This window comes from Truncatella angustata, assembly GCF_020726525.1.
Source record: "Truncatella angustata strain MPI-SDFR-AT-0073 chromosome Unknown BKA67scaffold_9, whole genome shotgun sequence".
Taxonomy (NCBI): domain Eukaryota; kingdom Fungi; phylum Ascomycota; class Sordariomycetes; order Amphisphaeriales; family Sporocadaceae; genus Truncatella; species Truncatella angustata.
The window spans coordinates 2327214-2354012 of NW_025763389.1; the positions used below are offsets into that span (position 1 = coordinate 2327214).

A 26799-nucleotide genomic window follows, 5' to 3' on the forward strand; every position below is an offset into this window, starting at 1 on the left:
TCAAAATCGCCATATAGCTACATAAAGTTATGCGCAGATTTCCTTATAGTATAACGAAGGGGTGAATCTCTTTGCCCTTTAACAAGGAATATAAGAAAGGATAAATCTTGCATATCGCGCAAGCTAGAACGGGCATTAAAAGCCAGAAAAAGCCAATATTTATTAATAAGCTGGATAAGGCTCTCGAACGACACCGGGGAGGTGGCGTGCAAGGCGCCTAAGAGCACAGCTGAACCTTTCTTGTACTGTATAAGATTATTGTTCGCAATCTATTGTTCTGCGGTGACAGGTACTGAGTGCTAGTCTAGGTTAGTGAAATTGCTGTACTGATCGGCCCTGGCCGTAACCCCAAAATCAGCCTCAGCTTAAGGCTTACTCACCACACAATGTGGGGGTACTGAAATGTCCCATTGCCGATCCATGCGCTAACTAGAGATTTGCGAACCGACGGCTCTGAAGTTGGTTTTTTCAATGGATGCGCGACAGCGATCCCGAGGTCTGTAGCCGGATCTCTAGTGTGAATTGAAGCGAGACAAATCTAAACCAATCGGCTTGGGATGACGACGCTTCTTGAGGACTTCAAATGATTTCGCCAGCTATACTTTTGGTTAATTAAGCCGTTTCGCAACAGTATACAAGGGTTCGCGATGTCCAGCAGGGCATCCGGAGGCGCCGCCAATGGCAATGCACCAGAGCCAACAGGAAATCAAGCAAATGATGAGCAGAACAACGCTCAACAGGCCAGCAGTCAAGATGACCAGCCCAACATTCCTGCAGCACCACCAAGGCCTGGCATCATGGCCAGGCTGGGGCTTGATCAGGTTACTCTTTTGATGATGTTCAAGTAAGTTCTTTCTGCAATGATGTCATGTTATGGAGTCTCATGATCTCTAGGGGCGCGGTTGCTCCAACCATTGCGATATCGATACTACAGTCAAAAGAAGTTGCTGAATACTACACCACCTTAGGTTATTTGATAGGCATCATCAGTATCCTGTCATTATCTATCCTGCCACGTGGCAAGTTTCTGCAGACATTGACGCTCAATGTTCTCTTTGCTTGTGCTGGAGCGGCTATAGCCCTTTTGATTATGTGGTCAGCCCTTCAAGCCCGACTGCATACGGAGTCTAGGCCATTGGATCCCAGTACCGGACTGCCACCATATAATCCGAGCCAGTCGGTTGTCTCGGCGGTTTGGCTCTTCTTCGTCATCTGGTTCGCCAACACGATAAGAGCAAAGTATCCTACCATGAACGTGCCCGTGATTGTATTCTCTATATTCACCAATATTTCAGCCACTTACAGCCCAATCATGACGAGCAATGCTGCGTTCGAGTCACTGGTCAAACGACTGCTCACTGCCATGCTCACAGCTTTCGGCATTGGGTTTGCTTGCTCATTGCTAATCATACCTGTACCTAGCCGTAAGGTTTCATTCGGCCAAATCAAAGGAATGATGATGCTCTTACGCGGGGCGGTAAAACAGGAAAAGGTTTACATGCAGAGTCTCGAACGGGAGGACATGTTTGCGATACTACACAATGTCAGCTCAGCGGTTGACGGAGGAGGATGGAACAACCAATCAAAGAAGAGCCCAGAGCCTGTTACTGCGGCGGAGGCAACCGCCTTGAAAGCCACGATCGCCAATATTCGACAATTGGCTGGCAAAGTGCAGGCTGACTTGGCATTTGCGAAGAGGGATTTCTCGTGGGGCAAGCATGGGGCTTCTGATCTACGCGACATATTCCTCAACCTTCGGGCATGCCTGATTCCTGTTGTTGGAATAAGTACAGTTATCGATATATTCCAGGTGGTTGCAGAGAAGCGCGAATGGGCAACGGACGAGCATACCCCAGCCGAGGTACTCGCAGAGAAAATCGAAGAGAAAAGGATGTGGAACGAAGTCATGAAGCAACTTCATGAGCCCTTCGAGGCTTTATCGCAGATCGTTGACCAAGGGCTAGAACATGCTGGAATACAACTCGAGATCTTTCCCAGGCCAAAGGCTGCGAAGAAAGGTAAAAAGGACAGTGCCAATGGAGATATTGATGTTGAGGCGAAAGGAGGGCTATCGAAACCTGGCGATAGCGACTTCGCTAAGACATTAGACGCCAAAGTGAAAATTCTAAAGGTCAGTCACCCGGCAATGACGACACTGGAGTGATTCATTTTATCCCATATCATGTTCCCGGATTTTGCTCCGATAACTGTGGACAACCTTTTGAGCATCCAGTGGCTTCTCATGCTATTCCACATCATGGTAGTGGATATACACTGATTTCATATTATGTCTTTCTTGCATTTAAACATACGCTAACTCTTGTCCGTAGGATGTGAAAGGGAAAGTGCTCAAAATTTGGGCGAAGGAAAGAGGTTTAATAGGTGACACGGAAGAGCCGGAGAGTATGCGTGAAGGTTACTTTGAAGCCGAAGATGACGTTGATCGTCGCAGAGACCAAGGGCAGTTGTTCTTACTCTTATATATTGAGAAACTCGCAAGTACCTTCTTGCACCATGTCGTGATATTAGCGCTAACAGCTAGCTAGATGAACGAAACTGCAGAAGCAGTACAGAGTTTCGTGATATATGCTGATGAGAGAATTGCTAATGGCAGCATGTCGAAGAACCACCTCATCGTACCAAAGTGGAAGAAATTGAGGAAATGGGCCGCGGCTATGCTCAAAGATGAAGATGCTTCTTCGGAAAACACTGCAGACCTCTTTGACTCATCAAATGTTGTGTATGTTGGTGACGGGTTCTCTGAGAAGAAGGATCCGGAACATCTACCAGCCTCAAACTGGTTCGAACGCCTTGGCAATGGGATCAGAGCTATGAACCGGTTTTTTGGTTCTCAGCAGTCTTTCTTTGGCATTCGTGTTGCTTGTGCAACCATGACTATTGCCATTGTCAACTTTCTCGAGCCTACTCAGGCCTTCTTCGTTAAGCAACGATTGGTTTGGGCAATGATCATCGTCTCAATCTCTATGACGGAAAGTAAGCATTCTACAACAAAAACCTATAGACTGGCAATCTTGTGAGGTACTAATCATGATTTCTAGCATCTGGTCAATCCATTTTTGGCTTCTTTTGTCGTATAGCGGGAACAGCTGCGGCGATGGTGCTCTCCTTAATTGCCTGGTACATCGTTGACAAGAACATTCCTGGCATCATTGTATTTTATGCGCTATTCATAATGTGCATTCATTACTTTTTCCTCAAATATCCCCAATTCATACCTGCTTGGATGATATCTATGGTTACTCTCACCATGATCATCGGCTACCAACTGCAGGTTATCAAGATTGGTATAGCTGTCGCTGAATCGAACAGCCAGCCGTTTTATCCGTAAGTCACTCCAAAATGCATATAGCTTGATAGGCCTAACATAAATGCAGCATTTATGAGTTCGGTCCCTACCGGCTGGCCACAGTGGCGGGCGGTGCTCTTGTCGCTTTCATTTGGACCATATTCCCTTCACCTATTACAGACAGGACCTGGCTACGCCGCGACTTATCTGCGACCATGTACCTGCTCGCGCACTACTTCACTGCCATCAACGAAACTCTCAAGTCGCGCTTACACGACACCGGTGGCGACCCAAATGTCAAGACATCCCCAGCGCACAAACTCGCCAAAATTCGGCGTAAACTGTTCGGAAAGCTTCTCCTGATCTTACCCTCCCTGAGCCAGCACGCCAACTTCCAGCGCTTCGAGCCCACCATCGGCGGCAAATTCCCGCGGGAAACCTACCTCGACATCATCCAGCGGGCCACCCGCATCACGTCCTATCTGACATTGATATCGCACTCGGTGACCTGGACCCCGCACCACGCTCAGCAGGACCGCGCCTGGATCGAAGCGCTCTCGCTATTGCTGACCGACGTCAGCTCGACCAAGGACACCATTATTTGTGCGCTTGCCTTGCTGTCCAACTCGCTCCTGAACGGGCACCCGCTGCCGCCTCATATCCCGGTGCCCAAGCCCTACGAGCTGACGAGACAGCTCGAGAAACTGAAGCTGCCCGGCTCGCCGGGCCAGAGGCCGATGAATCTGCTAGATGCCAAGAACATGTCCGAGAACGGCTATGCCGAGTTCGCCGTGCTGCAGGTCTGCAGCTCGCTGGTTTGCGACGACCTCGAGGGTCTGATCAAGAGTGTCGGCAAGCTGGTGGGGGTCGTCGACTTCAGTTTCCGGGTCGAGAGCAGTGCAGGAAGCCTCCGATCTGGTATGGCGACCGCGGTGAACACAGATAGCGATGCCGACATCCATGGGAGAGGCAAGGGCAAGCGGGACTAGAAGGGCATGGTCAGGTCATTTGGCCTTCGCATTGTTTTTGGGATGAGTCTGAGGGCGGGTTTATGACCAAAAGCCAAATTTTTACAATGAGGTTGGGAAAAGGCGGCCATTTGTGTACATTATTGGATATTCTGCAGACTGCAGACTTTGCAGGATATCCTGGAATCAAGGATTACTTTGTCAATACATGATAGGTTTAACCCTGACGGGAAAAGTGATTGAGTGCATAGTATTCACTCGTTTCAAATGAGACATCCACGAGTCTACGACACTGGAATCAGCCTTACCACCCGCACATGTGCGTGGCTCTCCCATGTGCACTGCCTGTAAAGCACCATGTTTTAGACATGCTCGCGACCTAATGAGACATAACTCTGAGCCTAAGCCTTGCAGCAGAGCCGCGTGTAGTCACAGTGTGTCTGCCACCTGTCTTACTTTGCCCGTGTGTCAGGGCGCGTGGGTGGAAAACAAGACTGCAGGCAAAAAACAAAAAAAAAAACAAAAAAAGTGCCGTTCTGTCAAAACGCTAACCAATACCTTGTTATCGCGAAGATCCCCCCAATCCTTGTCGCATCCCGGTTGAGCAAGGTTTTCTGGAATAATTCTGTCAAACATTAAAATGTCTGGCTGTGGAAAGAGACGGCGATTTGCCACTGACATGGGCGGGTCAAGCTGCGAATAGGAAAAAAGCCGACGTCTGGTATGTGATTACGCATGCTGAGGTGTTTGCCATCAGATCCGAAGGCGGGCCGATCTTCTGCTAGACCCTGCGACGACAGGCTCGAAAGGAAAAAAAAAATTGCAACATGCAATACTAGGATTTGTGCTTCGAGTATAGATCGACAATAAGGGTAGAATATCGGCAATGCACATGAGCGGAAATATCAATACCCAAAGCCTGGGCCTTTCGTGTTTTAGGATAGTATTCGTGTCAAGGTGTACAGACTAGCCAATCATCTTACACCTTGTATACCCGATTAGAAATACTTGGAAGCACTGCCTCCCACTGGGTCTCCCACTGGGTCTACGGTGGCATAGAGCTACAGCCCGGCAGGATGCAACAGACGTCATCTGAGTTGACTCGGTTGCGTGTCGGATTTCAGCGTACAATGTACACATGGGCTGCAGCGACAGCAGGCTATAGCTCTGGGACCTCCACATATTTTAAGATGCGCCAGAGCATAACGACGAGGTGTCATCCGCGCGACTTGCAGTACTTTTTATTTTAATTTTTTTTAATTTTAGGTGTCACTGCGCGTTACGCAGCAGTCATTCATGCAAAGCTTGGCACATAGTTCTAGCCGACGTTCCCGTCATACTTTTGACTAACAAGAGAGTTAGAGCACATATCCCGTCGTTGCAGCGGACAAAAAAGCCAAGTGGACGGAGATGCGTGTGAACCAACTCTATCGAGTGTGTGTGGAGCACACCGAGATGGCCTGGGCTGCAAGCCACCTAAGAAGGAAGACGAGTGGCGCCCGAGTTTGCCGATCGTTTGGAAAATCAGGGTCCTACTGGGTGTGCGTTTGAGCTTCTCGAAAGGATTCCTTTTTTCTAGAAGGTATTGATACAACTAAACAATGAATCCACGGAGGGTTTTCTGTGAGACCTGGATATAGTGATGGACGTTGATGTGAAAGTTTTCTCCGGGTCTTGATGCCACAGCATCTCGTGCAAAGCGACCCGCGTGGGAACGGCTCTTCAAAACGCCCTCTAGCGCCAGCAACTCTGGTGCACGACAGCTGTTGCGACCGACCGATGAGAGATGTTTTCCTGTACATGCAGTGTGATCAAAAAAAGTAGATTGCATGTCTTGCTAAGGTCGATCGGTTGTATTCGCCTCCTGGGAGGAAGATGCGCCGAATGTGGCGACGAAGTTGTATGTCGATGCTATGTGAGGTCATTTTTGCCAGCTCAGCTCAACACCGCCAGACGCTGAGAGCTGAGTCGGAGTTTAGCAAGACCGACGAACACTCACATTTCTGAAGCGGCAGGTATCATTCGCCCAATTGTCTGTCTCACTCTATCCGAGTTTTCTATCAAATCCCACCAGTAGTTCACCACAGACAGCGAGACTCGGAGAAAATCAAATTGTCCTACACGATCAGGGTACTGGATAGGCCATCGCGGCAGTATGCGTTCTTGGCAAGCTTTGAAGCTGTCAGCGGTGCCGAACTGCTTGTGTAGCATGCAATCTCGAAAGATGGTCTACTCAATCGGAGATTTAATCCTTAATCATCCTAACGGCGAATTGACAATCAATCATCAACAGCTCTTCTCAAGATACTTACTACGTAGAGGAGGTAGCCTCAAACCGGCTGCATAATGACATATCGAGAACCGCGCTTGCAGATCGGCTTCTGCACGATGATTTGTTTTCTCTTATGTACAGTTGTGGACGACTGTAAACAAAAATTCCCGTTATTGAAAACTTATACCAATGCTGCATACTGCATACTGCATACTGTATACGAAATCGACCCATGTCTTTGCAGCGGATTACGAACTCAGCGGCCACTGACATGTGCAGAAGTCAGAGTTCTACGTTATATTGTCCATGTGGTAAGTTGATAGCGTCACTGGAGAGCCTTGTTTGACATGATAATGTTCGTTCACGGCTTCTGACGTGAAGTACTGGTATCATCTCTCAGGAACACTATCGCCCGGTAGTCGGCCAACGCCATACAGTAGACGCCTGACCGCTGTAATGCGAAGAACGTGAAAAGATGGTCAACGGGTAACGGGTGTGAGGGCTTCCGCACCTGCAGCAATGGGCATGACTAACTAATGAGAGTCTGGTGTATTCCCAAATTAGGTGGCCGGCTGGTTTGTGGTATCAGGTGTGGTCTAATTTTTGGTTGCACCAACCGGCATCCCCAAAGAGGCATGAGGACCAGTCTAATCCCCATGGCACAGTGCTTGCATCGCGTGGTTGTGAAGTCTGGGGAAGACAGGGGTTTGAGTTGGAGCCATGTCGACGATCTCCAATTCCGAGTGCTCACCGATGAAATCATTGACACCAACCAGATTACTGGAGTCTTGAGCGGACCGATCCTTGCTTTTTACACGAGACTCATGCTGTAACGGCTGCTTACTACTGTGCATGGCGGCGAAAGATTAAGACATGGACATAATCTAGACCTCATCCCAGTTGCGTTGTTGGGGTCGAATCAAAGCAACGCCCTGCATGACTGACGGTCAATATTGGCATAAGCAGTCTTTTTTTTCACTGCTAGGCTACTCACATCACTGTATACTGTCTGGACGGAACCAGTGGGCCTGAGTTCTCTCAATCCGTTGGCGTATGTGTTCGGCTACCTGTTTACGTGTTTGTAATAGCTAGGTTCCTCTTGCTCGCCAATGTTTGGATACTTAGTGGCCGGGACCCAGCCATAAGAGATGAAACGGTCGGTTCTTGAGCGGACCTGTTCTCCAAGGTTAATAGCTCTTAACTGTGCTTATAGTGTTCGAATCACAAGAACCGATCAAGGTGAGGAATGAAAGCTTCAACAGTGATACTGTGAGGTTTCGATGCAGTACCGGGATCATTGCATTTTACTATCCAAGGTTGGACCGCGGTTCATTTATGAAGGAGTAGAGTAAAAACGTACAGTATCATGGGGGACTGCTGAAGGTGTTGCCGGTAAATAGACTTTTTTTTTTTTTGGAGAAAGTTGGGGAATGGGTTATGCTTCATCCTCGGCCACATGTATCCGGACCAGACAACACAGCATTGGCATGTAGAATTATCTCTTGTAACTCTGGCTAGTCCACGGGGATACCTTCAATCTGATAATGGGTGATCTTGTAGTGGGCAGTCATGGAAAGTGTCATGTGGTTAGTATCTCAAAGTTCTCAACTTTCCAGCTCTGTTCCCATTCTGGACCCTGGATGTTTCCCCAGATTGCCGAGTCCAAGTTGGAGCTTCAAAAGTGGGATGAAATGGGCATAGCAAAGCATCGGAGATTTGGAGAAACCCGAACTTGAGCTCTCATGCAGTCAACGGTCGGAAATAAGTTTTCGTGGATAGAAATCCTCGCCATTCGTAGCAATAGCCTGCGATAGCTCAATGGCTAGCCAGGTATCCCTGTTGAACCTCGCATGAACCACCCCGTCTGCAATATTCAGAGTGAATATTCCCGACGTTGTCAAGGACACATGCAAGACTGACCTCATGAGGTGGAAATGCTTCGTAAGAGCAATTCCAGGATCATGAGCTGGAATCGGTCCCGAGACCCGCTGTGTCGAGGCCAAAAGTCTGATACTGTGAACTTTCGGCCCTGAGATCTTGAATGCTGACACGATTCTTTTCTTGAGCAGAAATCTATTTGCAAACGCTGCAATATATAGGCGGCTTTCCTAGATTATAGCTGTAAATAAACCACAAGAGAACCATGACCATCAATTTTGACAGTGCGACCAGACGCTGGGTCGTGGAATGCCTTGCGACTCGGCACTGATGTGACTAACGTTATTGCCGCCACGCGTAACGCGTTGAGAAGCTTCAGATTATGGAAATGACTTCATGTATGGCTTGCATTGGTGGCGTCCTCGGATATTGTGGTCAATAGCGGTAAAGAGCCCGTGTTTTTGCAGGCCATGAGAGGATCAGCCAAGCTGCAATGACGATAATTGTCAGCAGATTCGACCAAGTGCATTTGCGACGCATGGCTGGCGTAGTTCCGCTATGTGGGTAATGGGAATTGTGTGCCAAGACTATGCTTCCAACTTTGCCAAAGCGGCACCTTGCGGGTGTCTGGCAAGCTCAGGGTTCTTTTCTTAGCTTAAGCCGCTGATACCCCATACTGCTAAGACCAATTACTACCCTAAGCTTCGGCCACAGGCCGTCAAAGCCTTTTGAACTCCCTGGCGGGTTTATGGATCGTGTTGGAGGACTTTGTTGAGGCGAATCTGATCGTCTGAGGTTAGTGACTATGAAGCTCTCCACAGCTTCACCGCCAGATTCCGAAATAGTGCTCGGGAACGCGGCTTTTCCTATAATGACTAAGGATGAAAGCTGTTAAAACGGCGAATCTTTTGGCGCAAGAAGTGGCTGACCATCCGAGACGTCACCCTGGCCGTAACCCTTGAGGTTTCATTGTATTGCAAGCTGGCGATTGGTCGATTGAGTTCAGGGCAAGGGTTCTCACTGCCTTGTGACTCGCAGAAAGTCGTTGTGCATGGTCTCCATATGGTACCATTTCAGTGTCTGTGTCATAAAGTACGGAAGCTGTGCGCTACTGGTATTCCCTAGTAACGCGGCATCGCCTCGGCTGAGAGAGAGCTTGGATGCACCATATACGAATACAAAGTTGTAAGATTCGTGATAAGCTTCAAATAAATCTATGTGTTGCTGGACTGCGAGCTGTCCCCTCGTAGACCCTGTGAAGACAGGTTGACGTCGAAATCATCTTGTGCTGAGAGTCGTATCAATAGATCAGCACGAAGGCTTTAGGATCTGGAATAGTGGTTCTGTCGGGTAACGATCGGCATGATCTTGTCTTGCATAAGTGTTGCATATCGACTCCTATCTGTGAAGCTTTTGCCGATACAGTAAATGTTGCATTGCTTACCAATATCTCAATATGAAATATTTGTATATCGCTGTGATGTCGGCAATCCAAAACAAATCAAGCAGAGTCACGAGTAAGCATTGCGGAGCTGGACTCGCTTATTGAATACCTCCTCTTCAATGATTCTAGTCACTGCTTGTGAGCAACCACAGGATTGTACTTTGATTTCCCGGCAGCAGCACAGTGAACGTCTTGCGCCAGAGCTTATTCTTTGGCAGATTAAATAATTTGTTGATTCGCCTTTGACCTTGTAATTTTTAAAATAGCGTTTTACTTTTCCATATGATGGCATGTTGTAAACATTGCTGTCATATACTGGCTTTCTGTACAACAAGCCGCGCGAATACTACTACGATTTCCGGCGGCTATTCATAGTAAGCCACTGCCTGCGACCCACAAGGCAGTGGGTTTCGAAAGAAGTGTGCGTCGCTGCCTGTACTTAGCCTCCGGTTGTATTGTATGAGTCTTGGGTCCGTGTTCTTGGAAGTTCTGGCTACATAACATCAAATGTAATCCTACGGGCGAAATGTGTGTGCATGGGAAAATGCGATGTGAAATCAGTAGTCTCTTGAAGTGTTGAGCTGGAGCACTTGGTCGGACCCAGTTGATAGCAGTATACCATATTGCGTATAGCATAAGCTGTCCGAGCTCAATGACTGTAGCGGACATGAGCTCGATATTGCCAATGTTAATACCGGGTGTTATACACGGAGGGTCTGGAGACTCGCACGTTTAGGGTGAAAACGGCCGGAGGTCTAGCTGTCTAAGCATGCATGACTGCAACAGATGGGTGTATTGAAACGAGCATGGAGTGATTGAAGGCATCTAAGTGCATACTCGATGCAGGCGCCGAAGAGGGGAGTGGGAAAAGGCTAGGTAGCGGGACCAATCAATGGGCATGCGGCTTGATGCCACAACCCATGCAAAGAGACCGGGCTCGAATGAAACGATCGACTCACCCGTGGTCATAGTTAATATGCAAATGCATTTCACTTACGAGCAGCTTTGCGGCAAAGTAATAGAGCGCCCAGACTCGGAGTGACAACTTTCGACCAAGACACGATGAAGGTGCCTGCAGGGGACTAGTATCAATTGATTCACAAGCGCACCGTGTAACCAACCAGTCAGAGGACTCCCGTCGTACCCCTCCAAGCAGGGTCCTTTCTCGAGAGAAGATGAAATCGAGGAATTCGATGTCGGATGCCGGCGATTGGCCGACTGAAGCTAAGTAAACCCATCCATCCTGTTGTAGCGTTGGGCATGATGCATTCGTATCTATGGATACCATGAGGATAACGATGGGCTCCAGTATGTATGAATTAGGCGCTGGACGGATCCAAACAATGGGGTTAGGAATTGTCGTGAACCACGGAAAAGACGAAGCACAATATGCACTGCCGGTTATAGGATTACAATTCCTCTTCGGCAGGCGGGTAGCATGATATGTCATTCAATAGCATGGAGCATAGCATTGGCAGATAGATAGATAGATGGGTAGATAGGTAGGGAGGGCGAGAGAGGGAGAGAGAGAGGGACAGGGAGAGAGTGAGAGACCTGGAGATTGAGTTTGCCGCAACGAGGCCGACACGACCTCAGTATGCAGAAACTGTATGGAACAGAAGTTGAAACTTTATTCGGTAAAGGGAGAGATCGAAGCGCTAGCGCAAAAGGATGCTAGGTACAAATTGAGCATGTCGCATATACTACGAGTGGGAAATCCCTGTGCCACACGATTGGTGCCGGGCAAACCTCAGCCCGAGCAAATCAGGCCAGCCCACCCACAGCCGATTGACAGAAAGTCGTGCCTGTGATGGCACAGAAAGGTAGGAGCGCTCCTGAAGAAGGATTCTCTTCCGGCATACTGCGACAAGCATATTTCCATGGGCATCGCGGCGGATGCCCGTGCAAAGACATACAGTGAATGACTCCAGCCCGAGAGAACAGAGTGCTAGCGTGCGGTTGAGCCTAACCTGACCATTTGACCTCTTGGCCTCTTGACCTCGACCCTGACTGACCCTGACCCTGGCCTTGGCTCTAGCCGGATAACATGCTAATGTCGGACCGAAGTATAGAGTACCCAAAGCGTCAGGTATTAATGAGAGCGTCACTTGACCAATTAGTTAATTTCCAGTCCACTCAAAAGTAACGGCCGGCCGCAGGTTGACTGTGCTCTGCACTGTACCAAGAGCCAATAGCGAGGACTGTCTCATGTTCAAGTTCTAGCTCCAGGTCGGGATCAACTTACTCTTTCCAATTCCTATCACAGCTCTCTTTAACCTGTCTAGCCGAGCGAGCGAGCGACACAAGCAACACTTGAATTGGGGGCCTGTAAATCGAATCATCGAACCGGAAGAGCGCTGAGCAAGCCCCAGTTTCTAACCAGAGCAGAGCAGAGCAAACGCTGTTCTTCAATTCAATTGTTCGTAGTAGCATGCTAGCGAGCAGTGGCATCCGAAACACCGCGCTCCCCTCTGCCTCTTGCTCGCCTTCCGATCCCGCCGCCGCCCCTCCAATAAGCCGCAGTCCGTCCATCTGAATCTGGTGCGCGCTGCTACCAGCTTTCTCCCCACCAAAGACAGCCCACCGCCCGACATCCCACTTTCAAACCACCAGCAGTCAACTTATTCTCGCTCGAATCTCTCGTTTCTTTGCTCTTTGCTCTGAGATTCCCGGCTGAGACTGTGACTTTCAACTTCGCTCTCGGTAGTCATGTCCAATTCGTCCGCTTCTACTGCTGTCGCCGGGGGCAATGCTGCCAAAGATGAAACCGGTATGGAAACCTTGACCATTGCTTTGAGTGCCCCTCCTTTTGCTCACTCGCGAGCCTCGCCAACCGCCCACCACGGATGGCAATATTCGCCCCCTGGTGCTTCTGCTTGTGCTGGTGCCGGTGCTGGCACTCGAGAAGGAACAAGGCCAAACTCCCATCGCATGCCACGAGAGTTGTTTTTATTTACTCTGAACTCACTAACAATCACTTACAAGCCTCTACCATCACTGTAAATACCGCAAAGGCAGCGCCCAACTTCCCGCCGCCCAAGACCGACAAGCCGCGCCCTCACGTTTGCGCGACTTGCCAGCGCTCCTTTGCTCGGTTGGAGCACCTGAAACGACACGAGAGATCCCATACCAAGGAAAAGCCATTTGAATGTCCAGAGTGTGCAAGATGTTTTGCCCGGAGAGACCTGCTGCTGCGTCACCAGCAGAAGCTGCATCAGACCACGACCCCGTCGTCCCGGCCGAGGAACCGTCGTGAAAGCGCAAGCAGCACCGCCCCGGCCAAGAGCCGAGCTCGTCAGAACAGCGTTGCCAATGCCAATGCCGCCACTGCTGCCGCCGCCAACGCCGCCGCCGCCGCCAACATGAGGCCAAGGGCAAACACCATCAGCCATGTCGACAATGCCGCCATGCAGATGATTGCCGCCGCCAACGCTTCCGTCGCCAGAAGCCAACATCAGCCCTCACACAACCGCCATGCGAGCCTCATTGGCCTGCCCATGCACAACATGGATCACGCCTTTGGTGGCATGTCCAACGTCATGGGCCAGAGAGGCATGTCTCACGGCTTGCCCAAACTAGACACACACGCCATCAATAACATGGACTTTGGCGCTGGCTTGCGGACTGCTCCTGCTCTGAATTTCGGCCAGCCTGACTTCGACTTCGAAGGTCTGTTGTTCGGCCAGCCTGGCACAACCATTAACCCAAATGCCTTGCACTATGGCGAATCCCCTCATTCCATGGCCCTGGAACAGACCTCCCCGTTCGGCATGGGTATGAACGATGTGTCTACCAGCCAGCACTTGGATGAGAATTTCGACTGGTTGACTGGATTTGAGCAGAATATGTCTTTCACCAACCCAAACGAGCATGCAATTGAGAGCAACTCGCCCTCGGCCATGAGCACGACCAGCCAGAGCGGCATCAGCGATGTCATGGTAGATGGATCCAACCATCCGGCCGTCTCGGCAGCTACCAGTTCCATGTGGCAGCCCGCCATCATGGGCCCGCCGACCACCAACAGCAGCGCATTCTCTCTAGACCAACTGAGCGCCTCCGTCTTCCCCGATCTCCTGGGTGGGGCTCCAGTGTCACCCCAGCCACCGGCCTCGAAGCCCGTAGACAACATATACTTTTCGACGCCGCCACAATCAATGAGCTCCTTGAGTCCATCGGCCATCTCTGGACTGAGCACGCAGAATTTGAGCCAAGCTCTCAACAGCTTCGGCAATGGTCCTGAGACTCCTACATCGCTAGGTAGCCATCATGGACATTCCCCGGTTTCTACCATCACAGAAGCAACCAGGGCCGCAATCGTGAGTGCCCTCTCGCAATGCGTTCCATCTTTCGGTGGACGCAAATACTCCTTTCCTACGCCAAGTTCTCCGCTGTCCCCTCAGAACCAGCTTTATGGAGAGAGTATCCCGGAGTATGCTAAGAATTTACCCAGCACTCATGATTTGCAACGTTACGTTGCCTCTTATCTTCGTTATTTTCACCCTCATATGCCGTTTTTGCATGTTCCGACCCTTTCGTTCGACATGCCATCAAAGTCCACAAGTTCCAAGGTTAGCTCTGTAGGAGGAAGTGGCTGCCTCATCCTGTCCATGTCAGCCATCGGCGCTCTTTACGAACACGAACCTTCACCGTCCAAGGAATTGTTTGAGATGGCCAAGAAAATGATCCAGCTATATCTGGAAGAACGTCGTAAGGCAGACGTCCGAAAGGCCGATTTCCGTCGAACTCCAATGTCCGACCACGGTTCTTCCGAGTCATCGCTCCATACTCCGCTTTGGCTCGTTCAGGCTATGCTCCTGAACGTCATCTATGGGCACAACTGTGGCGACAAGACAGCGAGCGACATAGCATCCACCCACTGCGCTGCTCTGGTCAGTCTGGCGCAAGCAGCTTGCCTGTTACGCCCAATCAATCTGGACTCCCCTGACAACCGTGATCTTCAACTCAACGATGCGGAGGGTAGTTGGAGTGGAATCAAAGCCGAATCTGAAGACCACGCCGAGTGGCTCAGGTGGAAAACCATGGAGGAGAGAAAACGGACGCTCTACATCATCTTCATTCTTTCCAGTCTGCTTGTCTCTGCTTACAATCATGCACCAGCCTTGACAAATTCGGAGATCCTCCTAGACTTACCATGTGACGAGGAGTTCTTCGCCGCCGAGAGCACTGCCGCCTTCCAACTCAAAGGCGGTGTTCGCGCGGCCGGCCATAACCGCATGTCCTTCCACGACGCTCTTGGTGAGTTGCTCCGCGCGAACGACAAGCAGCAGAGGTTAGCCTTGAACGGCCATCAGCCTTTTGGATCATCCATACACCTGGGCGATATACCCAAGAGTGAATTGAGGCCAAGCACCTTCGGGTGCTTGGTCTTGATCAACGCGTTACACAATTACATCTGGGAAACTCGCCAGCGTCACCATAACAAGGTCTGGACCAACGAGGAAACTGAGAAGATGCACCGTCATATTGAACCAGCACTTAAGGCATGGCAAGCTGCTTGGGCCAGCAACCCTCACCATAGCTTAGAACGGCCGAATCCCTTTGGCATGGGGCCGTTGTCCGCTGATTCGATACCGCTATTGGATCTAGCATATGTCAGACTGTTCGTGAATCTTTCTCGCTCAAAGGAGAAGTTCTGGCAACGGGACTGGGATGGTCTAGCAGAGGAGCTTTCTCGTGGGACGGAGATCATTCAACACGCACAGCACTCGCCAGCTTCCAACGCTGAATCATCGACAGATCCATCCGACGTGTCGGTTGCCAGTTCGGTATTTGTTGATTCGCCGTCAACCCAAGCATCTTCGTCCCCAGAGTTTGCTACGGCCAAGTTTCCCCAAATGCAGCAACCATCAAACCGGGTTATCTCCAAGCGGGAGAAACATCTGCGCAAAGCAGCATTTTATGCAGCGGACTCACTTGCGATGGCTGACAAACTTGGTGTCACCTTCGCCGATTTTACAAGCAAGGAACTACCCATGCAGTCAGCCTTGTGCGCGTTTGATTGTGCACAAGTCTTGGCTGAATGGATTGCGACCTTGCAAGATCGTGTTGGCCGGTATCTCGGAGTGCTGGGACAAGATGACGTAGATCTCGCCCAAGTACCTGCCATCATGCTTTTGGAGGAGGAGGATGTGAAGCTTCTGAGCAAAGTTCAAGAAGTCCTCAACAGTGCCGAAATGAAAATGAGCCTAGACCTTGTGAGCGGCAATATCAATACTGGAATCGACGCTCGGATGCAGATGGACGACCACAGCGGATTTGCTGCCAAGATTCTCCGCTTGACAGCATATATGATGGATAAATCTGCTGTGTGGCCCGGTAAGTCAGAAGAATCCCCTCACTAACTACCCCAAAATTGATGATTGGTCTTGCTGACTAGATTCGTTCTCAGTCACGCATTTGATGGCCCGCTGTCTCGAGACTCACGCCAATCACATGCGAGCTCGTGCTGAGAAATCGGTGCTTTCCAGCGATTGAGGTTCTGTTGGTTGTCCATGACAAGCGCTCTCAAGTCGCCGTCGAACAATGCTTCAAAAATGTTGCTTGAAACTGGGTTGGGTTTCAATACCAAACTCCCCAATTCCGGCATAGACCACAGCTCACCCCTTAAGACAGATCTCAGAGGTTGCATTTATCCCCATGTATCCTTACTGTTGGTGCGGCGAGTATTTGTGAAAATGGACGCTGCAACCTGGTCGCATCTGCGTTCTTCATTGTTGATTACCGTTGTTTAAGGCATGTCAGAGCAGGAATTGAACGAGGGGGGCCTTGTTGAGCTGGAAAACGAAAAAGTGAAAGCAACCGAGAGGGGTCGATCTGAGGGGTATAGCTGAGGGGTTCGCCAAAAGCTTCTTTTCAACAAAAGTCTGGCCAAGTCACCCCTCATTTAGACCCCGCAGTTGCGAATTGGGGAGCGGTCAAACATCTGTTGCGCAACGCCTCCGATCAGGCCATCCGTCGACCATGTTCATCTGGTTGTCAATCAAAATCATCGTCATGGTGTACTATGATGATTTGGCCGCCGTGTTTTGCCCATCCATGGACGACGGCAGATATTTGGGAACGAACATAATGAAGCATACGATCACGATGCCAAACACATTTTGCGAACGAAGACAAACAAGTCAATGAATTAAACGAAAATATAGGAGAGCAAGTTATTATGAAAACAGAAAACATGGGACAAGTTAAGCATAACGTTTACACTTCAACCGTTCCCATGGGGCAGGATATATAGGGCGGTTGCAGGAGTTGTTCCCAACAAATTTAGTTGACAGTGTTCACTTGTGGCAAATAGGAAAATACGGTGCGTGTATGTAGGCTCTTCAGCCACGAACTGAAAGACACAACTGGCTGGTTCAGATGGATTGCTAAAAAAAACAGTGTCAGCACAATGCTGCTCTACAATTCCGGTGGCTCCGTATGGTTTGTATCCTACATATATGTGTCTAGAAGGATCCAATCCACTGGACATCAGTCTTCATGGCAGAAGATATCCATGAAGATAAGAGAAGAAGAAGAAAAAACTTTACATTTCAAAATAATGCTATAATTTAACGTGACCGAGAATATTGCTGACGAGTGAAAACTGTTGCATACGAATATTATTTATCAGAAGGTCTAGACTAACTCATATACATGAATGTTTCTGCCTTCCCTATGGCTGGCTACAATGCGGCTGGGCTCTCTTGTTTCATTCCTCGGAAAGTTCTGATACCATGCACTCAACCATGACGCATTGAGAGTTGAGAATCCGGAGTATCAGTATTGTGGATTGAGCGTGACATCCATCTCACCATAGATCAACAGGTAGTCTCCATTGTAATGTAAGTTTATGAATGGGGGCACTCCTTACGCATCGCTCGCCACTTCGCCCAGCCGAGTCGGCGGCGGCTGGGGTTTGTGTGAGGCTCGAGACGTTAGCTTGTATTCGGTGTCGCCCGCCGATAGCTTAGACGTCCTAGAAGGTTGAAGGACTCGGCCCAAGGCAGGCTCTGGGAATGGGCGTCGACGGTCCAGTCCCCAGCACGTGGCTGTTGTTCATGTCGCTGCGAAATTCAAGAGCTAGTCATGTAGAGACAAGAGTGGTTTAGCCCCAGTAGAACTACAAGTGGTACAGATATCTCTCTCCCCGGATGTATCGCTCTCTCACATCGCCACGCAGGCCGCGATGCCATTGTAGCGGCTGGTCGTTCAACTGCACCCCAGAATAGACACTCGAGATCCTGCCTGAAGTCGACGTTATACACTTGATGATACCAAGATATTTTAACTGCTTACCTTAATTGAGGCTCGTGCTAATATGCATGGTTAGTGAAATCGTTTCAATAGATGATAGACAATGCTCGCCGTTATCTGATCGCGAGAGGATTCTCGTGGAGCTGGACCTCGTGTCAGGTTCGCATCCGACGAAGCTGTAGCGTGGGACTTGGCGAGTAGCAATGCCGCCGTGGCCAAAGGTGTTCGCGAACATCTTACGGAGATACCTCAAGAGCCCACCTCAATGCGACATGGTACTCAAGTGCCTGGAAGGTCAAGTGTTGAACAGAAAGAACGCCTAGGACGGTGCAGATACTTCATCGGATTGGACAATTTGCAGCTGCAGTGCGTATGCAGGCAGTTTTACTCTAAAGATTCACCAATAGTTTGTTGGTGTAATCTACTCGCTTCCCGTAAATAAAATAGTGAGACATTAAATGGTTCGGCCAACAAAGTCAGTCCATGCACCTCATGAGCACCTGCAAGCAGTGTCCGCGATACCACTGTGCATATTTCTATATCATGTTCTTTGGATTATCTGATTGGAAGCAATGCCAAGTACGAGCCACGGCAGAACTTTGTATAGTAAGGATTCCACAGGTCAATGTATGCACAGTGACCTATTCTTGGCTCGTTCCTATTCGCGAGAGACAATGTTGATCCGTGATATCCACACTTGCAGATTACGTCCTACCTGGGAGGCTCAGACCCCAGCATACTGGCCAACTTTGTTGTGATATTATTTACTTTTCCGACTGTGGTCCATTGGGCGCTGCGTGACTGGGGGGCGTCTGAGCGAAGGGTGTTCTATGGGAATTCGCAGGAATGGTCCTCCACCAACGTTTGCGTGGAAATTCCAACGTGCGACCTGCCCGCTGAGAAAGGTACAGTCAAAATCGTTGCATGTTATGCAGCTGGGCATGGGAACATGACAACGTCTCAAAAAAGCATCCAAGTCAATCAAACTGCTATCGGCGTTTGATATGGTTAGTAACATCACCAAACTACGACGTCAAAATAAGGTTACAATACAATAAGGCACTCAATAAAACTTTCACGGAGTGGTTTGTGGCATGAGCAATAACTTTGAAATCATAATATTAATCCTAACTCGCAATTTTGGTATCTCAATCCCTTCCCAGCCCCTTCATGAACCCCGTCCACCTCACCCTTTTCAAGCCCTGACAGCCTGGATGAGGCCCTGGTGCTGCGCCGGGTGGCTCTTCTCGACGTTGGATTTGATCATCTTGTTCATGAGCATGTTGGAGTCGATGGTGACGGTCTCCTCGATCTTGTCGCCGACAACGCGCCACGCGCTCTCGAGGCGGATGGCCCCCGTCGGGGCCTTGCCGTCGATGAAGGCGTCGATGCCGCCCGCCCGGTTGGTCAGCGTCATGGGGTACGTGGTCTGGCCGATGGGCTTCTTGTCCGTCACCTCGTAGACGCAGGCGGCGTCGAGGCCGGCGCCGGGTGTCCCCGAGACCAGCTTGTAGGAGATGTGCTGCGGGCACGCCATCTTGATGTACTGGTCGTGGTCGTGCAGGACGGCGATGACGGCCGAGGCGGAGGTGCCGGCGGGCATGGGGGTGGAAATGCTGGTCTGGACGGGGGCCATTGTGAAGGTTGAGTTGAACTGGGTTCTTTGTGGTGAGGAAGGACCGTATATGAAAGTTTGCACGGAGCTTATGTGTGTCTTTGGTTGTAGATGGTTCGCTATGGTATTGATGCTTTGATAAGATGATTGATATCGTACAAGAGGTTCTATTCAAAGCCAGGAATACTCATCCTTATATATTCAGGATATTGGCTGCGAACACAGGTATCTAAGAGGCCATCCATTTCCTCCTGAAACTATCGCGGTGACTATCCACGGTGCTGCACCGACAAGTCCAAGCTGCGGTATACGATGGCTATGTTGCTCAATGTACGAGCAGTTGCATGTCTTACGGCTTGGAGAGTCTAAGCTCCAGGTTAGTCCTCTTTTTCAGGCGAATGGTCTTCGTCCGATGATTTTGGACGTCAGTGATCCGACCCCTAAAATAGGTGTGTCCGCTTTCCAACGTGCGCAGCAGCCGGCCTTCACCAAAAGACGACCTCTGCGCCTAGAGGCAATGATCCAAGAAGTTGATTATTGGAAAAACAATTAAAAAAGGAATTCGTGTGAAGTGCAAACTCGAGCGCTCATGTTGTCTTTTCGGAACGAGATGACCTCGAGTTTTGTGCAACAAAGCCTATATGCGGCTGCATTTTTGCTAATCGTGCCAAACGGTGCTCGTCAAGTTCGGACACGCTGGTCGCATTCGCGCAGCTAGACCGATAATCATAGCGTTCGACGCCCTCTCCGCACTTGTCCGGTCTTCACACATTTCGGGGTCCAACTTTCCACACAATGCCAACGCTACAAAGTCATCAAATGCGCAGCCAACGAGGGGTCTGATCACTAGCCCGCGAGGTGCCGCGCCGCAGAGTGCGTTGTGCTAGAACCGCACCGGAGTTTCAGCGAACGGCGCTATCCACCTGAGACGGGACTTTCTCCAATGCTCAGGTCCGGCGGCTGCGGTGATCTTCTTCAAAGCGGCGCTTGAGCTCGTCTGTACCCCAAACATAATATTCGTTGAGTTGCCGTCAAATCAGTCGGGACTATCGCAGCAGTTGAACCCAGCGCGATGGGAGCCAATTCTCCATTTCGCATTTCAGGAAGCTCAGACAGTCCGGTTTGTACCCATAGTATTATGCTAGATTACGGATAATCCATGCGAAAATAGTCTATCTAAAATAATTCCTTTCCAAGAGGCCCCAGATCGAACGTGTATGAAACCATTTTCATCTTTGTCCAATCCAGAGGTTGAAAAGAGGCCCTCACTCACATAATTCTCCTTTCCTCCTACCCTTAGACGACGCTCTGGACATTCGTCAACATGCTTCAATATATCACCCCCGCCGCGTCCTCGACAATCTGGCCTAATTCCTTGATCACCTTCTTGTAGTCTCCCTCAGACCCTCTCATCTCCTGCTCTCTCGACTGCTCAAAGTCGTGCTCGATGTGCCGGAGCGGAGTGCTCCTGGTCGAATTCGTTTGGTAGGACGCAGTGGTAGATCTGCTCCCAGCTGCGGAAGGCGTGTTGTTGGTGCGAGTGGCAGCAGCAGCAGCAGCAGCGTAGGCGGCGGGACTTGGCTGCTGAGAGGTAGCCCATGATATATAGCGTTTCTGAAATGGGGCAGTGGTAGTGGCAAAGCGGCCAGCGGGAGCTGGCGTGGCACGAGCAACAACGATGGAGAACATCGTAAATACTTTGTGGAAGTGCTGACGGAAAGAGATAAGAGCGACATGAGACTTATGAGAGCTTGATATTTTGAGTTCTTGATGTATCAGAGTATATCAGTGATAAAGAGCGTTGTCTTGGATTGGGGAAGGATACTGCTGCCAAACAAAGTTGCAGTCATATTGACGACCTAGTTTTCGGAGATGACTCTCAAGGTTGTAAGCCTTTCCACAACTCGAAGCAACTTAAAGGAAACCATGACACTTGAAAAGCTTGCTTTACACCACGTCTTTGCCGCTACCTCACTTACATAGGTTGTGAGATACGAAAAGCAATATTTTCACGATGATAGATGCCGCTTCGAAATGGAAGAGCCTACAACGTCGCCAGTGTCATGAGATGAAGGCCTGTGTTTACGGACCCACTCGGTATATTCATGCTCAAAAGATCTCACACATGTAGTCGCGGTATCGAAGAAGCACGAACTACGTAACTGAAGATGGGAAAGTCTCACGTTGTACTCCTAAGCTCGAAACTCCTGTCTAATCGCTGTTGGAACCCATAATTGTCGAAAAAGAAAAAGAAAAGAAAAAGGGGGGGGGGGGGGGGGGGGAGGAAAAAGAAAACCAATACACAATGTTTAAGATGCCGATCGTCGTGCAACGAGCAGACCCGGGTAGCCCGTAAGATTATTTTCCCTTAACACTGATTTTTCAAATCAGAGTACCGGTATTCTAGGCGGTCCAAAAAATGGCAGTGCCTGATGCCATTAGGTCGTGCTTTCGCAAACATGTCAATCGCTTCTTGGACACCGAGCCCGCATCTCTCTACCAGATAGCACACGATGAAGAAGCCTGTCCTGTTAAAGCCGTAATGACAATGAACGCCGATTGCATACTCTTCCCAGCCTTGCTCCTGAGCTCGGACTTTCTGGTCCTCCCTGACCTGATCGACCTGTACAAGTTATTTAGCTCTGTCTGACTGGAAAACATTATGGAGCCTACCAAATTGACAAAGGTCTCGACCTCTTGGTCTGTTGGGGGTACCTTTGAGACAGTGGGAAACTTGTGGTATTTAATACCTTCACGTTCCAGTCCTCTGGGATCGTAGGCCGGGTTGTCTTTGCTGATGTCGATGATGTCCTTGACGATACCACCCCATTGCTCTGAGAACTTCTTCGGCGAATGCTCTTCGTCCACTTCACGCAAGGTTTTCATGGCACGAAAAATGTTGTTGATGGGTTTTGAAACAGGCTGGATTGCTTGCCACTTCTTCAAATTCTTCAGCTCCCATTTGCCCAGGCGATTAAGGTGTTGAAGTTGCCAGCCAAATTCAAGCCTCCCAGAAATATGTTCTACCATGAAATCGCTGATCAGGCTCGACAAAACACGGACTTGTTTTGGATTATATAGAACTGCATGAGTGGCAGGAGCTGGCATGATCCTTGTCTTGACAACTTTTTTGGGGTGCAACGATTGGTGAGGAATCGCACCGGGAGACTCTCCCGCGTCTCGTGGAGTAGATGCCTCTTCGAAACTTTCTTCTACATTCGCCGAGAGCTGTCTACGCTCAAAGTCATTAGCGGTGATGTCACCAATCGATTCCGGAAGATGATCGCTCGGCTTGGCTGTGGGAACCACGGGTGCCGCAGATTCGCCAAGTGTGCCGCTAGATGTTGATTCTTTGCTAATGACAGATGTCCTCTTGGAATTTAGTAGTTCGGCGATTTTGGTAACTTCAGTAGGTGAAGTCACGGTATCCTTCTCGGCGCCGATGAGATAGACCGGGATATCAAGCCCAGACCAAGTAGGCTCTCCAAAGAGGCCACCTGAGGCCTCGCCGGCAGCATACGTAGGAAGACTACCCCAAGCCATGCGTCGGAAAACAGCAGTTCGACTTTGTTTGTTAAATCGGTCTTGCAACGTTCTGCACACAACATCTGCCTCTGGACCGACAAACCGACTGACGCTTGCGCTCTCTGGGCCTCCTCTCTGGTCCCACTTGCGCCAAAGGTCAAATAACCATGTCGGGATCCACAAGAGTCTTCGGAATATTGTTGTCTTCTCTCGCGAGAAAGGCCCACTGACGGGACATATACCAATGAGCCCCATAACATGAGAAGGCAAGTCTGTTGCATGGCGGCCTTCCTTATTTGCGAGCCTGGCAGCAAGTGCAGTGCCCATGCTATGACCAATTAATACAACCCCCTGACCACGCTCCTTGTCGCGATAGCTATTGATGATCGTCTCTAGCAGCTCAGCTAGATGGCCTGTCTCGTAAGCTTCCCAGTCCCGGGGAGCGAATTCGGAACGACCACATCCTGGTAAGTCCACGGCCAAGCAGGATGCAACATTAACGAGACTGGTTAACAGAGGATGAAACTGGGCCACCGAACCGCCGAGGCCATGAATAAATACAAGCAATGGCAACGGGGCAGGGTCTTGAGGAAATTCATCTATCTTTGGGCGAGGTCGGAAGAATACACGGATTTTTGGATAAGTAAACCTGTTTGTTTTGTAAGGCCTTATCTCGGAGTTGTCCTTGAGCAATGGTGGATCTGTGATTTCGGCATCTAGGAGAGGATATTAGCAGATCGCCTTGTTTGGCAGGATCTATCCTGTCACGAAATTACGGACGCACCATAGGCCTGCGGCGGCTGAGCCATACGGAACTGGCGACAATCCGGTCTTCGAGATGATGTATCTCGAAGCACGTTAGTATCTTAAGATGGCCGGATAGTGTAAGAGAATATTTTCAAAAATTGAAGAAAGAATGCCAGGTATTTGTCATGTAACTCTTGTTCTGGCTCAACTCCAAAAAGTAACTGTCTTACTTGGCTGTGTTTGAGCGTTGGCAAGCTTTGTCTACTTTGGTGACTCCACGTAACAGAAATTGCAGCACTAGGCAAACGTGGCAAGAGCACTGCTACAAGGTCTAGCTCGATGCGACAATAGAATGATATGCCCTGCAATAATTCTTTTCGAAAGCACGACTTGAGAAACTGGGTCGCGACTTAACAGCGCCTTCACCACCCGGTCGGCCTCCGGAGAGGCAATAATGGGCTTCCTGTCAGCCGGAGTTTCGCAATCTGGTATGATCAAGCAATGAGCAGAACGAGAACATGAAGCTTTGGCGTGCGACGGAGGATTGACACATGAAACAGATGGAATAGAAATAATTGCGAGCTGATCCTTTGTTGATGAGCTCTCGGGGGGCCGGTACCCGGAGGAGCAGATGCCGTAACTTTAAACAATATTTCTTGAGAACGATGTCATAGCTTCCGTTGTCCAACGAATCGTCATGGCAGCCCAACGTGGGAAATGTGGCTCTGAAAAAGGCTGTGATTGGACTAGGACACGGCCAACCAATAGCTGTCGTGAACCCGCCAGGGGTTATAAGGCTGTACTCCATTCTTGGCCCCGCCAATTTCCGCCATTTGTGAAGAGATCAATCCACCGAGGAACAATTCCAGAAGTCTTCTATAGTCGGCTGTTGGCGAGATTGTCACGGTCCTTCTCATCGCGGTATGAGCGTGTTGGGCATATCGCCATTGCATATCGTTCCACGTGCTTGAGAGAAATCCAGCATTCTTCCTTGTCAAAACATGGAGGGGTTCCAAACTCCCACATTGGCCATTTGGTGAAGGTAAGCACATAGGTGATGATCTTTTCCTGGTCCTTAGAACCGCTAGTATCCGTGCTTTTGTCACACAAGCAAGGTGTACGTAGCAATCATACTTTTCGATTGGTTTCTTAGTTCCCCCTCCCCTATTTCGGGTTGAAGGGAATTTTGGAGCTTGGATCACTTCGAAGAGGACGCCTTTCAAAAGGTGAGTAAACCACGTGTGGTTGCAGCATCGGTGATAGGGCCATCTTGGTGGTCAAACGGAGTCGGTACCTCCCTTACCGTAGCTCGCCATTGTTCATCCATGCGACAACTCAACATAAGAAGCCCAACGTTGGTAGGAATAAGCGGACTGGTAGCTGAGCTGCACGGAAGGCGGGATTGAAAGTCTTGTAAGTTTCAGAACTATAGCGATTTCGACAATCGAGAATCCACTGTCATGTTTGCGCTTGGCTGTATGCAGTCCTCGGTGAACTACAGACTTTGGTACTGTGGCAGCACGGGGATGGTCAATTCTAAGCTTAGTGGATCGGTTTTGAGAGCTCCAAAAACGCCGACACTTTTTTTCTTTGGTCGATGACGTTCAAGCGAACTTCCAGCGTTGCTCAGCTCTGGAAGAGACGCACGCATAGCACTCGAACTACTCTGATAATGCCAATCCGCGTTCCACGGTGATACATACAATTGCCAAAAAATACTATGGCTTCTACATTACGAGTATGTCGCGCCGCTGGTGCATCTAGCTCTGCCCTGCGACAAGCCGCCCGCCGCCCGTCACAGCGCGCAGGCATTTCCACAGCAGTACGAGCACTGCGCCCAAGCTTACAGCAAAGCACAACGAGCATTTCTGCCCGTCAAACACCGACATCGTCGTCGTCGTCGTTTCACACAAGCTCACGGAGAGGTGCGGAGCGCGCAGATATGCCCGGCGGCAACCCGGCCGCCACATCGCTGGCACAACTCGACGTCCTCGCCAACACACCCGCGCCGTCGACGGCGGTCGACATCACCATGTCCTCGGGGTTCCAGCTCAACAACGGCACCCGGGTGACGGACGGCTCGGGCGTGCTCCTCGTGAGCGGCGAGGCCTTTGGGTGGAGGCCGTGGGATTTCTCCTCGTCGTCGCCTCCGACAAGATCACCGAAGACGAACTTCCGGCTCCTGAACAAGAAGGGCCAGTTCGACATCCACCCGGAAAGCCTGAATCTGCTGGCTCAGATATACCCGAGGCCAGATATCCTGGTCATGGGGCTGGGACAGGAAAACCGACCCCTGAGTCCGGAGCTCAGGAAGGCGATCAGCGCGATGGGCATACGTGTCGAGGTGTTGGATACGAGGAATGCGGCGGCACAGTTCAATCTGCTAGCAACAGAGAGGGGTGTCGACGATGTCGCGGCTGCGCTCATACCCATCGGCTGGGTCGAGGGCAAAGGCGCTGGAGAAGGTGACGAGGGAGACATGACGCATGAGTAAATCAAAGACATGTGTCAGGATGTGGCCAGCTCACTAACGAGTGGGCTACATGACGTCTGTACAAAATTGTATATAATGGATTTCCAACGTCACGTAAAACGTGTTGACGTGAATGGCGGCAGATCTACGGATAGCGGTTACGAGTGACTCTCTCTACTCGTTGAAGTGGTAGATATCTCAGCAACGGTACAAATCAGGCGACTGAGATTGCAACATGTGACAACGCAGTCCCCAACGAAGGGTTGCCCGTAATTCCCTACGAGGCATGATGGAATAGACAGGGTGCATCCCGT

At 50.0% G+C, this 26799-nt stretch overlaps 5 protein-coding genes across 5 annotated transcripts; 3 read left to right on the forward strand and 2 right to left on the reverse strand.

Annotated features, from left to right (window-relative positions):
* Window positions 1-797: 797 nt before the first annotated feature.
* BKA67DRAFT_525068 (uncharacterized protein) lies at window positions 798-4296 on the forward strand (the record flags this gene model as incomplete). Its single annotated transcript, XM_046098636.1, has 6 exons — window positions 798-844; window positions 895-2131; window positions 2331-2516; window positions 2547-2994; window positions 3060-3345; window positions 3396-4296. 6 exons carry the CDS (start codon window positions 798-800, stop codon window positions 4294-4296), a joined length of 3105 nt encoding a protein of 1034 aa, XP_045953751.1.
* An 8282-nt stretch (window positions 4297-12578) lies between these two features.
* Window positions 12579-16364, forward strand: BKA67DRAFT_595288 (fungal-specific transcription factor domain-containing protein; the record flags this gene model as incomplete). Its single annotated transcript, XM_046105148.1, has 3 exons — window positions 12579-12639; window positions 12855-16205; window positions 16279-16364. The coding sequence occupies 3 exons, from the start codon at window positions 12579-12581 to the stop codon at window positions 16362-16364; spliced, it is 3498 nt and encodes a 1165-aa protein (XP_045953752.1).
* A 2956-nt stretch (window positions 16365-19320) lies between these two features.
* Window positions 19321-19761, reverse strand: BKA67DRAFT_663576 (uncharacterized protein; the record flags this gene model as incomplete). Its single annotated transcript, XM_046108206.1, has 1 exon — window positions 19321-19761. The coding sequence occupies one exon, from the start codon at window positions 19759-19761 to the stop codon at window positions 19321-19323; it is 441 nt and encodes a 146-aa protein (XP_045953753.1).
* A 2347-nt stretch (window positions 19762-22108) lies between these two features.
* BKA67DRAFT_540689 (uncharacterized protein) lies at window positions 22109-24074 on the reverse strand (the record flags this gene model as incomplete). The annotated part of the gene is made up of 3 exons (XM_046100810.1): window positions 22109-22363; window positions 22414-23981; window positions 24050-24074. The coding sequence occupies 3 exons, from the start codon at window positions 24072-24074 to the stop codon at window positions 22109-22111; spliced, it is 1848 nt and encodes a 615-aa protein (XP_045953754.1).
* A 1658-nt stretch (window positions 24075-25732) lies between these two features.
* On the forward strand, window positions 25733-26506 carry BKA67DRAFT_663579 (uncharacterized protein; the record flags this gene model as incomplete). The annotated part of the gene is made up of 1 exon (XM_046108207.1): window positions 25733-26506. The coding sequence occupies one exon, from the start codon at window positions 25733-25735 to the stop codon at window positions 26504-26506; it is 774 nt and encodes a 257-aa protein (XP_045953755.1).
* Between the last annotated feature and the right edge of the window lie 293 nt (window positions 26507-26799).